This window comes from Alosa alosa, chromosome 18 (assembly GCF_017589495.1).
Source record: "Alosa alosa isolate M-15738 ecotype Scorff River chromosome 18, AALO_Geno_1.1, whole genome shotgun sequence".
NCBI lineage: Eukaryota > Metazoa > Chordata > Actinopteri > Clupeiformes > Clupeidae > Alosa > Alosa alosa.
In genome coordinates this window covers 26,360,683-26,381,516 of record NC_063206.1, presented here as the reverse complement: position 1 = coordinate 26,381,516, position 20,834 = coordinate 26,360,683, and the positions used below count along the sequence as shown (strand labels likewise).

Here is a 20,834-nt window from a genome sequence, read left to right as displayed (position 1 = left end):
TTAAAAAAAGTGCTGACTATAGAAATACACTCCTTCTCCGTATCGTCTGAGACAGCTAGTCTTGTGATGATCAGCTGATGTCCTCAGCTCCTAATTATGACGCATAAGCACTTTCTCACACAAAGGCAAATATAGATGTCCGACCAGATTAAATCTTGCTGCTCCAGGCCCTCTAGTCTTCCTCTGCCATCGTTACCCTAATGATTTTGATAAGAACTATCTCTAGCTAGCTTATTAATCTTAAGACACCTGCTGTGCTCACAATGCAGTACAAGCAAACCTGTTGGAGCTGACTGTTGCGTTTTTTTTTTAAGGCAGTTAGTAAAGCCACTTGTCCTCCCCCCGCTTGTGTTTTCTGTGGTTCTGTGCACTCAACAGCCAGTTTGCACAGTGGCCCCGCTGAGGTGACGTCCATTGGCGGCACCAATCAGTAGGCTGCACACGGCTTCAGAGCCTTTCAAGTACAATCTGTTAACTGGGGCACTGATAGTTCATGAAATGCGGTTCCTTGGGGGGTAACCCATCTGTAAATTCAGACCCGGCAAGTTCCTGTACATAATGGGGTGATCCGCGCAGAGCGTGACTAAATTTGGGGTCTCTGTTCAAAATGCAATTCAGTTCCCTGTCCTTGAAAAGGGGCCTATTGACATTTAGTGGCTAAGAAAAGATAGATTTGGAGTAAATAAAGAGATAGTGCTAGCTCACCAGGGGGTTGGCAACGGCAAAATATTGACTCAGCAGCCCAAAGAAAATGGATGCCTCGCAAACTATTGGAATATGTTTTTCACAAATTCGTTTTCAGTGTGATTCACACTAAGGGAGGTAAATATGATTCCATGTGATTAAATCGCCTGTTGTGCTTGTGATGCAACAAATTTAGTCCAAAGTGAAGGTTTATTAAAGCCATAGAAGATTTATTTCAAAAAGGCTGAAAATGTTTTTTTTTTTTTATTGTAGAATATCCTACCATGGTGTGATAGAGATTACCTTATTAGTATGCTCTCTATTTAAATGAAACTCGTATTCCACTGCTGTTAAACAATTACAACTAATCTAATTTAAAATTGAAATCTCTCGTATTCCACTGCTGTTAAACAATTACAACTAATCTAATTAAAATAAAATTGATGTTGATTGCTTTTATCTGTTGGAGAAAATGTATATATTTAGTGGTAGTAAAAAAACAGATTTTTAATCTAAAGGAAGCTGTCAATAATATTGATTTTCTTTGAGTTTCAGTTGTGACTGCAAACCAGGGTTTTCCGGCAGGCTCTGTGAAGAAGACATCAATGAGTGTGCCTCTAGTCCTTGCCAAAATGGAGGCATTTGCCAAGAGCTCGTGAACAGGTTTGTATTCGTCCACAAAAGGTCCGCTCATAGACCTATATACAGCCTCTCACCTAACTAAATGTAAACCTGCTCAATTCAATAGGACACTGAAGACCAAACAGAGTTTGTGGGAGTGTTTGTTTTCTGTTTTTTTTTTTTCTCAGTGAGGAATAAAAACAAGTTTAGAAATAAGACTCCGCAAAGGCAGGAGTGTTATTCTCCCAAGTGCTCTGGCTTATATAACAGGCCTTTCTTCATCCTTGACACATATAAGCTGCCTTACTAAAGACAGCGAGCAAATTCAGCAGGAGCACATCATGCCCTTAGATTGGGTTTAGCGCGCCACAGCCTCTCTCTCTGGGCCTAATGGGAGCCTCGGGGCTGCTTGGCTTCGGCGGACAGATGGGCAGAGAAAGTCCCAGGGCCAATTTAAGTCCTAAATGGTTTGTCTTCAGTTTGTCTCCTGTCATGAAGACTCTCCCATGTGACCTTCTGTGCAACCCCGCCACCCCCGTCTTGCTTCATGCGTTCTCTCTGTCTCTCTCTCTCTCTCTCTCTCTCTGATTTGTGCAGTCCAGGGAGTTTACACCAGGTGAACTTCCAGGGGGGCCGCCCCTTTGGTCCCTTTGAAGAAACTCCACAGGCGCTAGCTTGAGGCATCACATGGCAACCCGCTAGACTCTTATCGCTCCGTTCAATTAAATCTCTGCTGTCACTCTACATATACAGTATGAAATGCAGTGTTTTGGGGGCAAAATCATAAAAATGCAAAGCATAGTACAGAAAAAACAAACAAATGTTTTTGCATCAGTATGTATGTACTGTACATAGTGTATAAAAAAATATATGTTTTTATAGGTCAGGATGTTTGTGGAATTTGGCGACTTATAGTATATGAATATCAAATGTTAAAAATAATAGTTTCAAATAAAGTTGAAAAGCCTACATTAAGCATCTTAATAGTCAACAATATCAACAATGAAAATAATGAGTTGTATAAACATAGAAACCATAACTCCATGTAGTCATTATTTATGGCTAAATGCAAAGTGCTGATCAATAACTTTGAGGTAAACAGCGGTATTAAAAATATAAACAACAGGAAAATAACAGTTTTATAAGGCCCCAAAGCCTAAAGTTTATTTCACCCAAATATTGGAATGATGCTTCATTTTGAAAGTAGCACTCTGGTGTTATGAACCTTTTGACTCATTTCATCCTTTTGACTCATTCATCATTTCCTGCTCCTCTTCTCTCCTTGTTTTGTCATTTTTCTGGGGTTCGTCTGAATCAGCTTCCGCTGTAACTGTCCGCCGGGCTACTTTGGGGCCCTCTGCAGCCTTGACGTGAACGAATGTGAGGCCTCTCCCTGTCTGCACGATGGTGTCTGTATCAACAGGCCCGGGGGCTTCACATGCATCTGTCTTCCCGGCTTCTCAGGTACGCACGTCTCCTTAGCTCGCCGTGACACAGAATCAATTGCACAGACGAAGCCTTCCCCTGAACACAGGCCACCACAGTGACTAAAACGACTTGACAGTATCTCCAAGCATCACTCTCTCCTTGCTAGCCAGGCTTGGCTGGCATTTGAAATCATTTTTGCTTAAGATATACACATTTTGTGTTAGTCTAGGATGTAATTTCTGACACAAGATTATTTATTCCTTATAGAGAGAGATATATAGATATCTTGATGTATATTATATCTTAACTTATATATTTCCACTGACTGATGTTGAGCTTTTTATAGCCAAAGCCATCTTATCTTGATTCCTGTCAGACAGTGTGAAGATTAATTTCATTTGTCTTCCACACTGTGTCATCAATTTATCCTATTCCAGGGGAAGAGGGAGGGAAATCTCGGAGGTATTGCGACTCTGGAGAGCGAAAAAACCTGACACACGCATGCCCCAATTCCCACTGAAGCAGCTTTTATTATTAGGCTCCCACTCGGCATAGAACAAGTCATTACTTTTTTCCCTTACTCTCAACTCATCTGAGGTAGTAGGGGCTCTCCCCTGAGAGAAGAGCCAGAGGATATATTTTGGATTGGTTCAAGCGACTGGAGCTCATAGGACATATTTGTCCTAATAAGACATGTTACGCCATCGTAACTTTTCAAGAAGAGAAACAAAGAGAGCATGGTGAGAGGAGAGGAGAGGAGAGGAGAGGGGGGAGGAAAAGTGACAGAACCCACTGTGGTTTCAGCCTAGTGTTGGTTTTGTGTGTTTGTCATGTGACTTTTTTTTCAGCCTGTAAAAGTTAAACAGAGTAAAAATATTCATTTTTTTCCAATACAGAAAGATATAAAATCATGATCTCCGCTATAACCTGATAGTATGCCTGGAGTAATATTATCATTTCGGAGTCATTCTGATTTCTACTGCTAGCTGCTTGAGAGATCCTCTCTGAGCTCAGTGCCATCCAGTCTAAGCTTCAGTATGAGATACGATTGTTGTTAGGCCTTATTTGTCAAATTGAGGCTCGAAGTGGAGTGTGGCATGTTCCTGGAGGGCCAGATCTGTTTGTGTGTCGATTGCATGGCTTCTCTGTCAACAGCAAATCATGCCTTCAGAAACCAGGTAAAAGGGACTGTCAGTCCAATCAATGTCCTCAATCAGTCAATTAAATGCTGAGTGGTAACGAGAGTCAGTCCACCAGGACCAAGACCCGTTTGGTTTGCATTATCGAGCTCAGCACTGAGCCAGTGCTGGAATTCTAATGCAGTCGAGACGTTTCAGCAGCTAATTTATTATACATTAGATTTACTCAGATTTATTTAGCTTCAGCTTTTGCTTCAACTTGGTTGCATTCTAGCCAATACGCATGAAATTGTTTTAATTGGATTCACATTCACTTTTCTACACAGAGCTAGGTAGAAACTGGACCGTACAGCATATGGAGTAATTATCATATCAAAATGCAGCATCCGTGTTATTCACACAAATTGTTTCTGGGAGCTCAGTCTTCACTACTTGGGTTGATGCAACACTTTTTCTCCACCGCCTCTTAAAAGATAGAAATCTCACATTAGCTTTTACTTTCCAGCTGAAAAATTGTGGAATAATTGTGGGGAAATGTGGAAGGTTATTTAATTTCTGGTACTTTCTTAGATGAATTCAGCGAGACCCCTTAAGAAGGCTAACATTGGGATTAAACATAACCACATTTTAATCTCTTTTCTGCATTACTCCTCATTTTTTACAAAGCCAGATGTCAAGATGCATTATTTATCGCTTCAGTTAAGGAAGTGTGGATTTGGGAGGTTTTATATAATCTTATTAAGAATTATGATATATATTTTGACTAAGGTCTGTCCTCTTGTACGGGCTTAGTATTGAAATGGAAACCTAGATTTTCCTGAGGTAGGTTTTTTTTTTTTACCAGGGTTAGAATCCTTGACAGTTTCTGCCAGACTGTCACCATGAGGCCTGTGGGTACTGGGTTTTTTGGTTAATCATCCTTACAAGTCAGACATTGCATAAGATCTTGTGAAGTTAAGAAAGTAATGTCAGATAACAACCCACAATATGTATTAATGACTGAGTACCCATGAACATTGAGAATGCATAAGAAGAACTGTGCCATTATTTCCCGTATTTATTCATGTATGCATTTATTTACATATCCATTTACAAGTGCTTGTAAAGATGTAAATGATTAATTCACCCACTTGGCTCGCGATTGCAGACATCCTTATTTGGCTTTGATCACAATGAAATGTCAGCCAGCGTTCATGGCTCTGCGGGACATTTGGATATTCAGTAAATCAGTTACCAGACCTAAAAAGTACCCCAAACCATTATTTCTGGATATCCACACTGACCCTAATTATGTTGAGCATTTCAGGTCGCATATAATGAAGGAAGAATAATGTTCACAGATGAAATTGCTCTCATTATTATTAATAATTATATTATAATTGGCATATTATGCAGGTGGACCCTCTGCACTCTCTCCTCTTTGAGGAATATGATTTGGAATATATTGTATATAACAGCTATTTCTGATCACTGCTATTTCCAATATAATGGTCACCGCAATGCAAATGGTGCGTTTAGATGCAACATCAGCACTCACATGCAACAGCTAGAGTGGCCTGATTTTAAGCCCTTACATTTATCATTGTTTCAGAGATTTTACATTTGTGTTGAGAAAATCATGTCGTTCCTTAGCACCTATTCACATTGATGAGGGAAGAGTCAGAGTCAGTTGAGGCAGGAGTAAATATTGAGCAGTAAGGGCTGCATCCACTTTCAATGAATAAACCACTTTGAATGAATAATGCTGAGAGATTTGCTGATTTGTTCTGTGTCAGCAGGGAACCCTTCCCTTGGTATTATAATAGCCAACTACTTCACAAAGGTACATCCCCAAATCTGTTTGTCATGCTCATGGCTCTGTTTGGATACAGTAATGCGCTTGAAAGAGATGATGCCATGTGTATTGACAGCAAGAAAAAGGGATGTTTTTATATTCATATGTCTGGTTATTAATTACTGTCTTCAAAAGCAGCCACTGTTGTCCCCACATCAAAGGCAAGAAGCATAGGCTCAGGATCAAAAGTGTTTGTGCCAATACGTTTGGGCTAAGTCAGCATGAGGGACATTTCCTCTGGCTCTTATGACCATCACCCTTGAGACAACATTTTAGCCAATCTTGTAGTGTTTTGTTCCCATGCATTTTCCTTTAAAGAAATGCAGCAACAACAATTTTCACCTTGCTCTTGAGATTTTTCTGATTCGGCAACACAGATGTCAAGCTGCGGTGGACAGTGGCTTATCTCACACCTTTCCAGCTGGCCCGAGTCTCAATGGGAAATGTGCTCTTCCTCTCTGCTGGCATTCTATCCTGGTCATGTTCTGAATAATATTTTCGGATTGATTGATTTGAGCCAGTTTTGTTTTTGTTTTGTTTGTGTAGGTACATGAAAGGAGATATAAACAGATGGTGCCGCCTGCGTCGGCCATACTTGGAAATAGCACACTAGGTCACCATTTCAAGGTTGCTCCATTAAATAGGTTTCATAAATAAATAAATTATGACAGATATATAAATAAATAAATAAATAGTAGTGAAATCAGGTAGCTCCACGATTCTGACCTACAATGCACTTATTTGTTTGGTGCAAGTGTAAATATATACGCGAGTCTGAGGAAATAGACCATGATGAAACTATTATCTCCTTGTCCTTCTACACATGCCCTTTTATCTACATGCAAATGATAAAAGTCTTTAATTTCTACTCCCAAGGACAGCTCAACAGGACACAGGAGACTGTCATTTCCTAGTGGATGAACGTGTTGAAGGATAGTCATGGTCATTGGGATGCTAGGGAGAATGTTGCAGTTTTCTGTGACAGAAAGCAAGCATCTGTCAGCCTATAACACAATAAAGTATGACTAGAAATAGTATGTGCAAATGGAGGAGAAATCAAAGACGGCTCCCTCCCTTTGAGTTGCAAATGCTGCCTGTTTGACGGTGTGGACTAGCAGAAGAGCTGGAGTGGAGATTACAGATGTGTCATTGTGCCGTTATACCCAAGAAAATAGAGCTTCAACTTATTATACATGAAATGCCAGGCACACATTCACTTTTTTAATATGTATATGGAATTATGATATCATAGTGATGGGATATGATTTATTTTCAGATGACTTTTAGTATTTCTATATTTCAGATATACAAGATTATATTCCATTAAATTCCTAATGGTTCCGTACTGTATATTGTTCTGTCTGAGCTGTTCACTCTTAAAACAAATGTGTTGAAAATAACACAGGTTGTGTTGTTTTTAACACATCTCTATGTCCAGATAGGGACAACACAGTTTGTGTTGTTTCTAACACATTAATTTTAAAAGAGTTGTTAACATTACTGACACCCATTAACTTCATTCATCTATCTTTTCTTTATTCTTTTTTTTTTCTTGTCATCTTAAGGAACATGGTGTGAGTTAAACGTTAACGAATGCGACTCAGACCCATGCCAAAACAATGGACGCTGTGTGGATGGCCCCAGTGGCTATCAATGTTTCTGTCCAAAGGGATTCAGTGGCTCAGACTGTGAAACCAACATTGATGAATGTTCGTCAAGCCCCTGTCTTCATGGCAGGTAACTAACACATCTATTTGACTAATTATACATCAATTTCAGATTGATCGTTGTAGCCTGTTAATGGCTTCCGATTTTAGTATTGACTCAGAAGATTCATTGGATGCCTGTTATTAATCTTGAGGTGTATTTTAACTGTGTTTGCTACAGCTGTGTTGATGGTGCCGGGGCCTTTTACTGTCAGTGTGAGCTGGGATGGATGGGCTACACATGTGAAACTAACATTGACGTAAGCAAGCATGGACTCTGAATAGCTGCCTCACATTGCATTTGTTGAAAGTGGATGTGTCATGGCTTTTGATTGGATTGTTCTCAGCAACAACAGGAGCAGCAGTTTGAAGAACATTTTGGGGCATTCTGAGTGATAGTACTTTTTTAAAATTTTTGAGAAGTTAAACCCTACCATTATCGGAAAATGTAACCTGCTAAGGCAGTGGTTTTCAAAGTGGGGGCCAGGGCCCCCTAGGGGGCCGCAAGGGGGTGCCAGGGGGGCCTCAGCAAGTTGGAAGGAAAATTAAAAGCAACAAATAAATACATTTGAAAAATTTAAAATATACCTATTACTATGAGGGTTGTTATACAATGCCATTATAATAATTTGTTGCATATCTGAACATTATATTTTCCATGATAATGACTGGGAATAATAGTAGCTTGATAGCTTTCATATACTGTAGCAGAAAACCCCAAATGCTATTTTTACACACTGTATGCTCCATCGCGAAGTGCTTGTAGCTAAAATAATCATTAGGATTAGCTTAATGTATTTTTACATTTGCCGTAGTATTGTCGATGGGTTTAATAACACATCAAGGGGGTCCTTGCCCAGAACCTTGGGGGGCCTTGTCATGGAAAAGTTTGGGAACCCCTGTGCTAAGAAGTTAGAATTGGAAAAAGTCAGAAGAGTCAGAAATTACCTCTATTTACTGAATTATTTGAAAACACTACAGTATCTGTAGTTGTCTGACACTGACACTACAGTAGACACTACAGTCTGTAGTTGTTTACAGTTGTCTGTAAAGTCACTTATATATATATTTTATACTGCATATATAATATTACTTTGGACACAAAGACACTAAATAATGTATTGCAATCCTTGGCCATGCAAAGGCCACAGAGTTATGCATTTTACTCAAATTATGCCACATTTAAAGACAGTTTGATTTAACTGCCCTCCCTCCAAACGGATTTGTCTCCGTCCTCATTTGTGATTGCATATCTAATGTGGAACTGTAAGGACAAGCTCATCAGCTGGCCCTGCAGCCTGTGGTGTCACTTCAGGGTGGTGTGCCACTGATAAAAGGATGAGTCTCTTTGTGTTGCCAGAATGAATCTTAATCTTCTTCTCCCAGAGCAGCCAGTGTGTGGTCCGTCTCTCCAAATTACTGATCATTTTGGTTATCCGATGCTCAACATGTCACCACCATTATACTTTGTAGAAAACTATGTTTTTTATCTCACACATTGGTGGGTGTTTCACCTGTAGCCCAATACATAATTGGTTTGGCAGTTATATTTCTATGCACCTTAGATATCAATGAGTAAAACTTGACATGCATGGCCTTAGTATAATAGCCATAGACTTATACCATGTGTGGCCTGAAGCGCATTATATAAATGCATTTGGGTGTTTGATGTGTTTGATGGTGGAATAAAAGATCTGACGCCAGACACATGGTTCAAAAGGGTTGTCATTTCTTAATTAATCAAGGGGTGTATTTTGGGCCAATAAACCAATGAGAGTGTCATCACCCATTCTCTTTAAGAGTCAGGAGCGCTTGCACCATGGTGTGTTGCTATTATGATGACGAATGTATCTCTGCAGAAGGAATCTGCTTACATGGCCATCTATGCAACAGCAGGATTCCACCAAAGCTTGTTTTGCTGAAACAGGTGTGTGTTTCACAAGCAAAGTACTGTATACTGTACATGTGTTTTGTACTTGCCAAAGCATATTGAGCTCGTAGGCAACAAAGCAAAGTCTTACACTGACTAATTTACTTTCACTGTACTGACTGAGAAGGGGTTACAATCAAAATATAACAACAAAAAGCTCTCATCCCAATAACATTTAAATGAGTGAATATAATTCTTTAGGACATTCAGCCAAGCACACTAGCACAGTCTTTGCATTAAGTTACAAGGGACTCATTTCTAGGGTCTCACAGATCATAAGGTAGATTTCTTAATAATACATATGCTGCACCTTTTACTTAAGACCAGATTTGTCTTGTTCAGTGGCGTTATAATTTTAACTTAAAAATAGCAATGTGCGATCAATGTGTTATCAACCACACCTTTTTTTCACCAAGTCGATTGGCTATTAAGACAACGTGGGAAAGATGATATCTGCTTTGATCACAAACTAGCCATGGCATATTGCATAAGATAGGGCCCAGTCTATTTGTCTACACTGTTTGCAGGGTTGTTGACCGTTTCACTGGACAATATATGCTAAACCTTCTGCCCCTCTATCCATAGACACACTGTAGGCCTTCTGTCCTTGAATGTCCTTCTTTTACTATCAGAACAGCATCATAGTGTTGTTAGTGTCAGATGTGTTGTTTGGTAATGTAGTTCTTGTAAACACTTCACCTGCAGCGGTACTTAGCTTGTGCAGTTCCAGACATCAATTTAGTCAGATAATTGCTGCATCAGTCACAGTTTAATAGATGCTGCTAATGCCAACTGACCAAATCCTGTTAGATATCCAGGACATCCAACAATGGGGCTTAAACCGCGAGTCCGCAACAGACCTAGATATTTCTGAGTCATTGAGACGTTGGCTGCCGCATCACTACAATAGAAGTCTTCTCTTCTGTATACCCTGGGGAAAAATAGATGGAATCAAATGAACAGTTCAAATGAATACCAGATTACTTAAAGCTGCTGATTCTAATTCCAGGTTGATTTATTACCTGTGTGCTGTAGCCTCAGATGGTCCCTAGCGATCAGACTCTAGGCAACTCCAAAGGAGACTCTGAAGTGCTCCTGTGGAATAAAGAATTAAGCACTGAATGCTTCAGGCAGATGCACATGTTGTGCAGGTGTGAATCACTAAATCAGTTCGGCATTAGTTTTGGCAGCAGATAATACCACAGGTTTTATGTGTTTAATAAATTCAATTTTGTGATTACAGAAGAAAGGAAATGAAAATCTATGAAAAATGATGTGTGTCCTTTGGGAGTAGGGGGGTAAATTAAGAAATTCAATCATTTTTAATAAATAATGCACTGAATTAAATTGTCATCAAGTGTTTTTAATACCATTGGTGTATTTAAGTGTGGGTTAGAATGAGCTGTGTTCGATAAAATGTCAAAAGGAGATTTTTAGCTTGCTTGGTCTTGATGGTCAAGACCTGAAGTCCTTAAAGCTTATCATATGCCTAAATCCTCTTCTATAACTTCACCTGGGCTCTTTTGTTGTGCTTCTCTCAGGAATGTATGTCCAGGCCTTGTTTGAATGGAGGATCTTGTGTGGACCTCACTGATAAATATGCCTGCTTTTGCCTGGATGGATATGCTGGAAAGAACTGTGAAGTGGACATCAACATATGTCTACAAAACATGTCTTTATGTTTCAATGGAGGGACATGTTTGGATGGGCCTGGTGTTAATTTCACCTGCAGGTTAGTTTTTATTTTCATATTCTTCAGTTAACAGATGCTATAAATGCTTTTGTGAGACTACTTGCAAACCAAGGTCCCCTACATTTATATTATGAAGTTCGTACATGTTTGTTTGAAAATGCATGCAATGTCTGGGTGATTTGAAGGACGCTGCAGATTCATACTGAATATGCTTTTGGTATCTCCATTGGTTTATATATAGTTGAAACACACTATTTGTGTATGAAACAAGTGTTTCAAAATTAGGAAACCTGAAACTAAAGAAAAAGACTGATAATAGAGGACATACTGACAATGAAAGGCCTGCTTTGCATCAACAGAGTAACATGTCAAATATCACAGGTGACCCTGGGTCATGTGTTAGACTGGAGTAGAGAACAGAAGCCTGTGGCGAAGACCTTTGCACAAACACCACACCCGATATTGGACTTCCCCTGCAGCCTACAGCTCATTGAAGTGTTGTACAATTGAGTGACGCATCACATATGATGGATAGGGTCGATAGTTCAACTACTGTATGTGTCTCTTACAGACAGACAGTTAAAGCTTCATTTTAGCAAGTGGTGTGTTTAGCAGTGTTGATGATTATGTCAGTCTAAGGTTGTTATTTTGTTGTTTTGCTTTTTAATGTTCATCATGTGGCATGAATGTAAATGTGAGCCACAAAGGTAATTCTTCTCCTAGTGAATTATACCAGTTTTCTCATTGCCCTTTTGGGATTGTTTTATCGGAAAGACTTACCCACCCCAGCCTAGTGTTGAAATAAACCATGCAGGCAAGTCTTTTACTTGTGAAATGAACCACAACAGCAAGCCTTGTACAAGTGAATGAAACCATAAATGCAAGTGTGGTACTAGTGTATTATTACTGTAAATCAGTTTTCTCTTGACCCTTATTTTATTCTGTACAGCACTTTGGTCAGTGGAAGCTGTGTTTAAATGTGCTCTATAAATACATTTTACTTACTTACTTTTGCTTACAACTGAAGCTCTGAAGGGAGGGATTTCTAGATTGGATAGACTAACCCACCCCAGGTAAGAAGAAAATTACAGTCCATACAAACACAGGGGCTAATTAGGCAGATTTGCCACCATTTTCTTTCCCTGAGCCACATGACATTTTCGAGTACAAATACCATTGCAAAATGTCAAGTTGTGAATTTACTTCGTCTGATAAGGCCACCAGGCCATTGTATTAATCAGGGTGTTGAGCACATCCCATCTGAACGTAGATTAACTACACTACTAGTGTATTACTTAACTGACCTTTAACTGAGATGTGTCCATCTCATGGACTGTTACTTAGAAATGACTGATGAAAATCTCTGTGCTTGCGTTCCTGTTCCAACAAGCATAGAAATGTGCAGATCAGATCATGGTACAATGATATCATTCATCTGTGATGTTTCTCTGTGAGCTTGGCATGTCTTTCTATTGAAAGTATATAAGTAAATCTCATGTGGCAGTTTGGAGGCAGATGAAAGTATAAATAGAGTTGCCGTGTGAATCATCAAGTTTTGAACTGGCCACCAACTGTTGCCTTCACAGTACAGCGCAGACAATTATGAATGGGGAACGTGAAACCCAGAAATGTGGTCAATGGAAAATGTGTTTTTATTGGATTGATTTTCTCAAATGGAAAACAAATGTTCTCGTTGCACCCGGTATCAGAAAGCAGTCTTTGGCTTACTGGTGTCTCATTTGGTAATGGATACAAGCACATGTTCTTGGATGGCGAGAGGAGAAGAAATGTAGTTCAATCAATTTTATATTAAGCTCCATATTTTGCATAACAGTGCTGGATTGCCTCAGATTGGATGATGATTTGTGGATTTGATAGCCACTCAACCGCCTCGAGGGAGCAGCACAGCCTCTCTTTAAATTGCATTTCAATTATCTAACTGGGTAACCCGCTCTCCCTATCTTCATACCCAGAGTCATTTCGTCAAGGCATCTTGAAGTAACAAACAAATTAGTAGCAATTATCAGGGAAAGGGTCTTACATTAAAGATTGTGTTTGTATTCATGTTGGAGCAATGTATGTGAGCTGCCTTGATGGTGCTCAGATTGAGTGAATGGCATCGCTAACCAGAAGCATGTTAGTCTGTCATTTTTTGAAACATTTGTTGAATGGAATGTTTTCTATCCTGACAGTACATGCCGTGTGCTTGACACATAAACATCCTGTTTCTTATGGTTTCTGACGTGTTTATACACAAATGAGTGTCAGATATGTGGTAAAGTATGTGGATGGTTTTGTCATTGTGTCCCTGCATAGCAACAGTGAAACAGACAATGGCCCAATCGTGGATGATTTTAGAAAGTGGTGTCAATGCTCCCTCTTGGACATAAATGTGTTTCCAAAACAAAGGAGATGATTATTGATTTTAGGAAGCAGCCCAAACCACCCACCCCCATCCTCTGTGCACCGCTGTTATTAATGGTCAGACTATTGAAGATGTTTCAAGAATATAAGTATCTAGGGACAATAATTGACAGCAATCTCACTTTTGAACCACACACTGAAGTTGTCAGTTAAAAGCCCATCAGCGCATGTACTTTTATCAGAGGAGTTTTAATATTGACCCCACTTTTATGAGAAGGTTTTATTCTTGTTTTACTGAGTTTGTTTTAACCTTCTGTTTTATTGGCTGATGTGGGTCACATACCATGAACAACAGGAACAAACTGGAGGGTGTTGTTAGTTTGTGCAATAAGATAGCAGACACTAAATTCAATGACCTCTTCAAACTGTACAAAATCACAATCACAAAAACAGGCCCAGTCAGTTATTACTGACCCAAGCCACCCTTTGTCCAGTGGGTTTAAGCTACTCCCTTCAAGATGCAGGACAAATGTAAAAATTCACTTGTTCCCGCTGCTGTTCCTCACCTGAATCTCACATGCTGGACTATTTTATGTGTTCTGTATTGTTTTTATGGAGTGGATGGACCTGTGTGCATTGTAGTCGCTGAGTGTTTACTGTAAATTTGAACTACTAGCTGTGCAGCTAATATAGAGGGCAGCCGTGGCCCACTGGTTAGCACTCTGGACTTGTAACCGGAGGGTTGCCAGTTCGAGCCCCGACCAGTGGGCCTCGGCTGAAGTGCCCTTGAGCAAGGCACCTAACCCCTCACTGCTCCCCGAGCGCCGCCGTTGAAGCAGGCAGCTCACTGCGCTGGGATTAGTGTGTGCTTCACCTCACTGTGTGTTCACTGTGTGCTGTTTGTGTTTCACTAATTCACCGATTGGGTTAAATGCAAAGACCAAATTTCCCTCACGGGCTCAAAAAAGTATATATATATATATACTTAATATAATTGAATCTTGACCTTGTCTGACCTGACCTGAAGTATTCACATTTTATGTATAAGTATGTCAAGTTTTATGTATAAGTATAAGTATATACTCTTTTGATCCCGTGAGGGAAATTTGGTCTCTGCATTTATCCCTATCCGTGAATTAGTGAAACACACTCAGCACACAATAATCCCGGCGCAGTGAGGGGTTAGGTGCCTTGCTCAAGGGCACTTCAGCCGTGCCTACTGGTCAGGGTTCGAACCGGCAACCCTCCGGTAACAAGTCTGAAACGCTAACCAGTAGGCCACGGCTGCCCTACAGTAAACTCGGGGCTGTTCCCCTCCACGGAAATCTTTAGTAAAAGGCGAAAGATTTGTACGAGATGAAGAGAAAACCGAGCGATGATTATGTATGTTTTATATTCAAACTTTTTGCCACAGTTGGTATTATATTGTATACCATAGGTGTGATTTTTAAATGGCCTTTTTTGCAGACATTATGGAATATGGAAACACCTTTATATGTGCAAAGTTGAGGTTTATGAGCTGAATCTGATTCAAACATGGGACAGTTGACCATAAACTTGTTTTAGTGCTTGTAAGAACCCTTACTTTATAATAATTGTCACTGGCTTTGTATTGCATTAGCACAATTTTCAGTTGCTGTCTATGCATGTAGTAAAAAACAAAACAAAATGTATTCAGTTAAAGTGAAGCAAATGTTAAAATATATCTTCCAGCTGCCCACCAGGCTTCGTTGGCGATTTCTGTGAGGTGGATTTCAATGAATGCTGCTCAGAACCCTGTCAGAATGGGGCCGTCTGCCAGGACCTAACCAATGGATACTACTGTCACTGCAGACCAGGTAAAACTCACTGCGCAAAATACTTCCTAATTACACCCAGTATGTTAGATAGAAATACCATCAAACAGAGTGGTGTGGCTGTCATATTATATTGAGTTTTAAATCTTGCACTGAGCTTTCAAAATATCGCATGCCTCATTTGAGGTTTGTTTATGGATCCAAAGAAGTAAAAGACAGAACAGCACCTGAGCACATGACCCTGTGACTACGAAGTGCTTTACTGCTTTCATATCTATTTTCATATTCTAAAGGCAAATCAAGCCAAATTAGTCAAGCTCTCTGATGTTTATGAGTTGTTTATCTAGCAAGCCTCCACAAAAGGTGCAAAATTCAACACAACTGTTCAGGAACTGTTGGGGGTCATGTCTATTATTTGACAATAATTTGGTTTCCTTTACCTTTTATCAAAATACTTACTGTAACGTAAATGCATTTACCATCATGTTGTGAGGATGAAAACAAGCCAATTCTCATTTTGTAGATTACATCTATACCATACCATACCATAGATAGAACCCTACTACAAAAATAGAATAGAGTAGTCAGCATAGAGCCAAGCCTTCCAGGAACACTGAATTGTAAGAGCTGCATGTCAGACCAGAGTTAAAGGATAGACTGGAAGTACTGGAAGGATAGATAGAAGTACTAGATAGATAGAAGGATAGATAGATAGATAGATAGATAGATAGATAGATAGATAAATAGATAAATAGATAGATCTGGTATCCAACTTGTTTATGTCTTGGACTTACATTTGTTGAATTTGTAACAGTATTAAACTACCATAGAAACAGCATAAAATAGAATGCTCAGTCAGAAGATAAGACTGATATTCTCTTTTTGAAGTGCATAGATCAATACAGTGTTGCACAGCTCACAATGTTTCATAGACTGAAGAAAGTGGCATGACTGAAAAAAAAAATCATGTCTAGCATGCCATATTGCAAAATGAAAACTTTCTTGCAGAGTATGCTAGTCTTGAGTTTTAAGAAGGGTCAGTAATACTTATGTCCAGATGTTTTTGGTTGCTTTTCTTCCCTTTTTCTTCTTTTGTTCTACTTTTTTCTTCTTCTTCCTTTCAGCCTTCTCTTTCTTGTTTATCTTCTCTGTCTTTCCCACTCTGTTTTCCTACTCCCTCGTGTTCTGCCTCTTCTTGTCAGTGTTCTTGTGCATGCTGATGGAGGGCCAAAGCAAATCACTGTGCCGGAGTACGATTGATATTCACTTCAGAGCTATGGCACAGGAGAACGGGGCGTTGAGGGTGGGTTGGGGGGTGTTGAGGCCGAGGAGTGTGTGTGTGTGTGTGTGTGTGTGTGTGTGTGTGTGTGTGTGTGTGTGTGTGTGTGTGTGTGTGTGTGTGTGTGTGTGAGGGCTATGCGATGCGCTAGGGCGGGCTCACCATGGTGCTTTATGGGCTTTTGCTCCTGGCAGGTTGGACAGGCCCTCACTGCGAGGATGACATTAATGAGTGCCTGCCGCAGCCATGCAACCAAGGGATGTGCATCCAGAACGATCCAGGCCACGGCTACACCTGTTTCTGTCGTCCCGGATTTGTGGTGAGGCTCGTCTCCTCCTCCACCACCTCCTCCTCTTCTACCTCCTCTTCCTCCTCCTCTTCCTATCCTCTTCACCCTGATCTCCCTCTCTTGTCTTGTCCCTTTCTCTTCACAAGGCATAAGGGGAACCATACTGTTTGTCTCTCTTGTGTCAAGTGTTTGTCTTTCTGTCTTTTTCAATCCCCCCACAGCCCAGTCTCCACCCCTCTTCTGATATGCAGTAGTGGTCTTCTGTTTACCCTTGACTTTCTCATAGGGGAGCTTGCAGGCTTCTGCAGGCTCCCCCTGCACTCGGGCATAGCTGCACCAAGAGGCCCCCAGCTATAATTGCTCCTGCAGCTCGTTGTAAAGCTAATTTGCACTCTTATTTAGGTGGATTTCAGACGTGCGGCGCTTCAAGAATTCTAATGTTCCTCCCCACATTAAAGGCCTTCATTGTTGGGAGTTTGGCAGTTGACTGGCCTGCATCATTTGTTGCAGCATATTGCATCAAAGGCATTATAGTATTGAACTTATTGAAGGTCCCTTCAAGTCATGTGTGTCCTCTGTCGCAATTATTACTGTGATCATCAGACAGGAAGATGGAGAGAGAAAAAAGAAAAACGCGCACACACAACACACACACACACACACACACACACACACACACACACACACACACCCTCGGGACTCAGTGCTAACGTGATCATCAACAGGCATTGCATCAGGGCGCCAATCAAAAGTGCTTAGCTTCAGACAGTATTTCAGTATCAAACAAACTGTATCACATGTACTGTACAACGTTTGGTGTGTCACCTGAGTCCCAAGAGGCAGGTTGTTAAATAATGATAAAATAAAATATCAAATCAGTGTAAAAGAGAGGACTGTTTTGCATACAGTAACACTTGCATTAGACGTCTCATCTGAATCAAAGCGAGAGCCGCTCGCTAGTAGCCACCATCGAGCCTCTCTCACCGCCTCTTCCCTCTTCCCAGGGGAGTCACTGTGAACACAATTACGATGATTGTTTGCTACGCCCGTGTCCCTCCGGCTACGCCTGCGTGGACGGCATCAACCGAGCCAGCTGCGTGCCTGCCGATCCCGGCGTCTCCTCCGTGCCAGCGTTGGCGGTGACGGCGATGCCCCCCTCCTGGGGCCCCAGCTCCGACGACACCGCCACCCTCTCCCCACTGCCACTGGCCACCGTCCTGCCAGTTCCTGTGCTGCAGAACACAGAGCCAGCAGGTAGGCCCGGCTGTTTACTTAGTCATGGGCACTTCAGATGTTGTTTGCAGTACGTCATTTGCAATGGTCATGTGAAGTTCAGCAGAGAATCAGCTCCATTTTGAACAGATTTATGAATGGAATGGAATGTATATGTTGCATCAATTTTCAAATTTGTTTTGTTTGGTAAACCCTTCAGCAATTACTTTAATCAATGTTGTTTTCTAAGAAGGCTTGAAAACATCTGTTGTGTAAGCAGTGCAAACTTGACTGTTCAACACTAATCATGGCAAACATGCTTCACTTTAAGTGTCAGAGTACATGATCTTAGCACAATGAGCTCATCTTAGTATGTTTCAGTGCAGCACAGAGTGCCTATATGGCTACGGTTAGGATGAAGTGTAGTTGTCTAAGTTCTGGCTTGAGAAGTAATCAGAAGTATTATTTGCATTGTAACAAGGAGACTTAATGTGAAGTGGGCCCACAGAATGAAACTGGGGGAATTCAATGTAACTCAGTCACGTCGTCCTCTTAGGACAGAATTTGATTGTGTAATTTTACTACTAAAAGTCTTTGAGTCTTAATAGAATTCAGGGCATATGTATAGAGGGAGGTGAACTTCATTTAATTTCCCTATAAGTGTTAAGATTTGGTTAGATTTGATTGCTTTCTGAAGACATTAAAATTGCAGGAAGTGCACAGCACAATTGGACCTGGCTAAAGCACTCTTAATATTCCCTAAGGCATAGGTGTGTTTGGAAACTCACTGAAGCGGCGTGGAACAGAGACCCTGATATAATAGCCAATGAAAGTCTGTCAACCAGTACAGCTCCTATTTTGTGTGCTCCCATAGGCAAACTGGCTGACCGTTAAAACTCCATTGTATAAAGATTTTTATACAACAATTGGGTTCTATGGAACTATTTATTTGTTTCTGATTGGCCGAAAGACGTTCCATGAGTTGAAATATCCCTGGACATTTCAACTCAGACTCAGCACAGCTAATAATAAATCACTCCGCGATACAATGCTTAAGATTTGACACCCAGCTCTCCACTATTTCAAGCAATGGGTTACTCCTTAGCAAACCATAACGAAACAGTGCTTCACCACATCTGTGGATTAAGCCACACAGTCAACTCAATGTAAGTAAGATAAATATGAAGGTATATTGGGTGCAAAAGTGGCGAGCACATTTAACTGCAGATTTTGCATGTGCACACTAAAGTCATAAATGTGTAACAGTAAAGTTGAAGTTGTACATATTTTTTATATCTTGTTAACACAAAAATAGGGGCTACGGGTTCACAAATCCTTTTTACAGGTACACAAATCCTATCTGTGAGTCACAACTTTCAAGAGGCACTCGACACTTTTGTCCAATCGCTAGAAGCGCAGTTGTTGCTAAACACATTTGCACATCCCTGTTTCATATCTGAGAACATGCACAACATTCGTGCATTTGTAAACCCAAATGTGAACTAATGCATCCGAAGTTGTGCATCTGTGAAATAATTTCTCATTAATAAAATTCTACAGATCGCTTTGATTTTCTTTGCACCACTACAAGTCAATTGATACAAGTGCTCGAATCTGCTTCTACGAGGATTTTATACTTTGCTCCTGGCTAGGGGATATAATAGGAGCAAAAATATTTGTATGTGTGCACGCCGAGTTTAATCGATCGAGAAAACAAGGCCGGCGGATCCTGATCGCTTCAGTCTACCATTGCCTGCTCATAAGGTAAGTAACCCAGCATGTTTCCTTTATCAATGAAGGGACACACGATTTATAGTTTTTCTTTGCACAAAGTTTAGAAAAAATGTCTGCAAGTGGTAAAGTTAAGTTTTACGACCTTATTATTCATAATGTCTGCACAGAATAATTGCTAACTTGCCTAGCACTATCCAATAGTCTTCGCAAGATACAAGTCAGTTGCTCAAAATTGCAGAACCATTGTGTCAGATTGTGTGTCCTAACGATTTTGAGGGGCAGTGTTATATTTCTGTAATTTAAACTAGTTATTTATCTAGACATAGCTAGCTTGATCTGGCACTGGAGGATTTTAGCAGGTAAACTAAGCTAAACATAGCTGTCATGATAATGTAAAACCAACAAACAAGATAACTTTCTTCATATTATTATCATGTTACTTACTTTATGAGCAGGCAATGGTAGTCTGAGCGATCCAGGATCCAGATCCGCCACTTTGTTTTCTCGATCGATTCGCCGACGCGGTAATACACATACAAATTTTTTGCTCCTATTATATCACCTAGCCAGGAGCAAAAGTATCGTCACTGTGAGAAGCAGATTCGAGCACTTGTATCAATTGACTTGTAGTCGCAAGAAAAATCAAAGCGATCTGTAGAATTTTATTAATGAGAAATTATTTCACAGATGCACAACTGGATGCATTAGTTCACATTTGGGTTTACAAATGCACGAATGTTGTGTATGTTCTCAGATTATGAAACAGGGATGTGCAATGTGTTTCGCACCAACCGCGCCTGCAACGATTGAGCAAAAGTGTCGAGGTGCCTCTTGAAAGTTGTGACTCACAGATAGGATTTGTGTACCTGTAAAAAGGATTTGTGAACCCGTAGCCCCTATTTTGTGTTAACAAGATATAAAAAAATATGTACAACTTCAACTTTACTGTTACACATTTATGACTTTAGTGTGCACATGCAAAATCTGCAGTTAAATGTGTTTCGCCACTTTTGCACCCAATATACCTTCATAGATAAACTAGGATGCTAATTGTTCTCAGCATTGCCAGCATTGTGTATAATATGATTGTCATTTGGAGCCGGAGGAGACTTGTAGGTAACTAAC

At 40.3% G+C, this 20,834-nt stretch overlaps 1 protein-coding gene and 1 pseudogene across 2 annotated transcripts in view; one reads left to right on the top strand and one right to left on the bottom strand.

Moving 5' to 3' along the window:
- eys (eyes shut homolog) overlaps window positions 1-20,834 on the top strand; it is a 217,745-nt gene that overhangs the window by 91,913 nt on the left and 104,998 nt on the right. For both annotated transcript variants that reach the window (XM_048269098.1, XM_048269097.1), the window contains 8 exons: window positions 1,240-1,347; window positions 2,624-2,769; window positions 7,272-7,443; window positions 7,594-7,672; window positions 10,884-11,074; window positions 15,113-15,237; window positions 16,669-16,793; window positions 17,768-18,017. In XM_048269098.1, the coding sequence (XP_048125055.1) occupies window positions 1,240-1,347; window positions 2,624-2,769; window positions 7,272-7,443; window positions 7,594-7,672; window positions 10,884-11,074; window positions 15,113-15,237; window positions 16,669-16,793; window positions 17,768-18,017 (1,196 nt within the window). The remainder of the gene's footprint in view (window positions 1-1,239; window positions 1,348-2,623; window positions 2,770-7,271; window positions 7,444-7,593; window positions 7,673-10,883; window positions 11,075-15,112; window positions 15,238-16,668; window positions 16,794-17,767; window positions 18,018-20,834) is intronic.
- LOC125312176 lies at window positions 14,690-14,775 on the bottom strand (annotated as a pseudogene).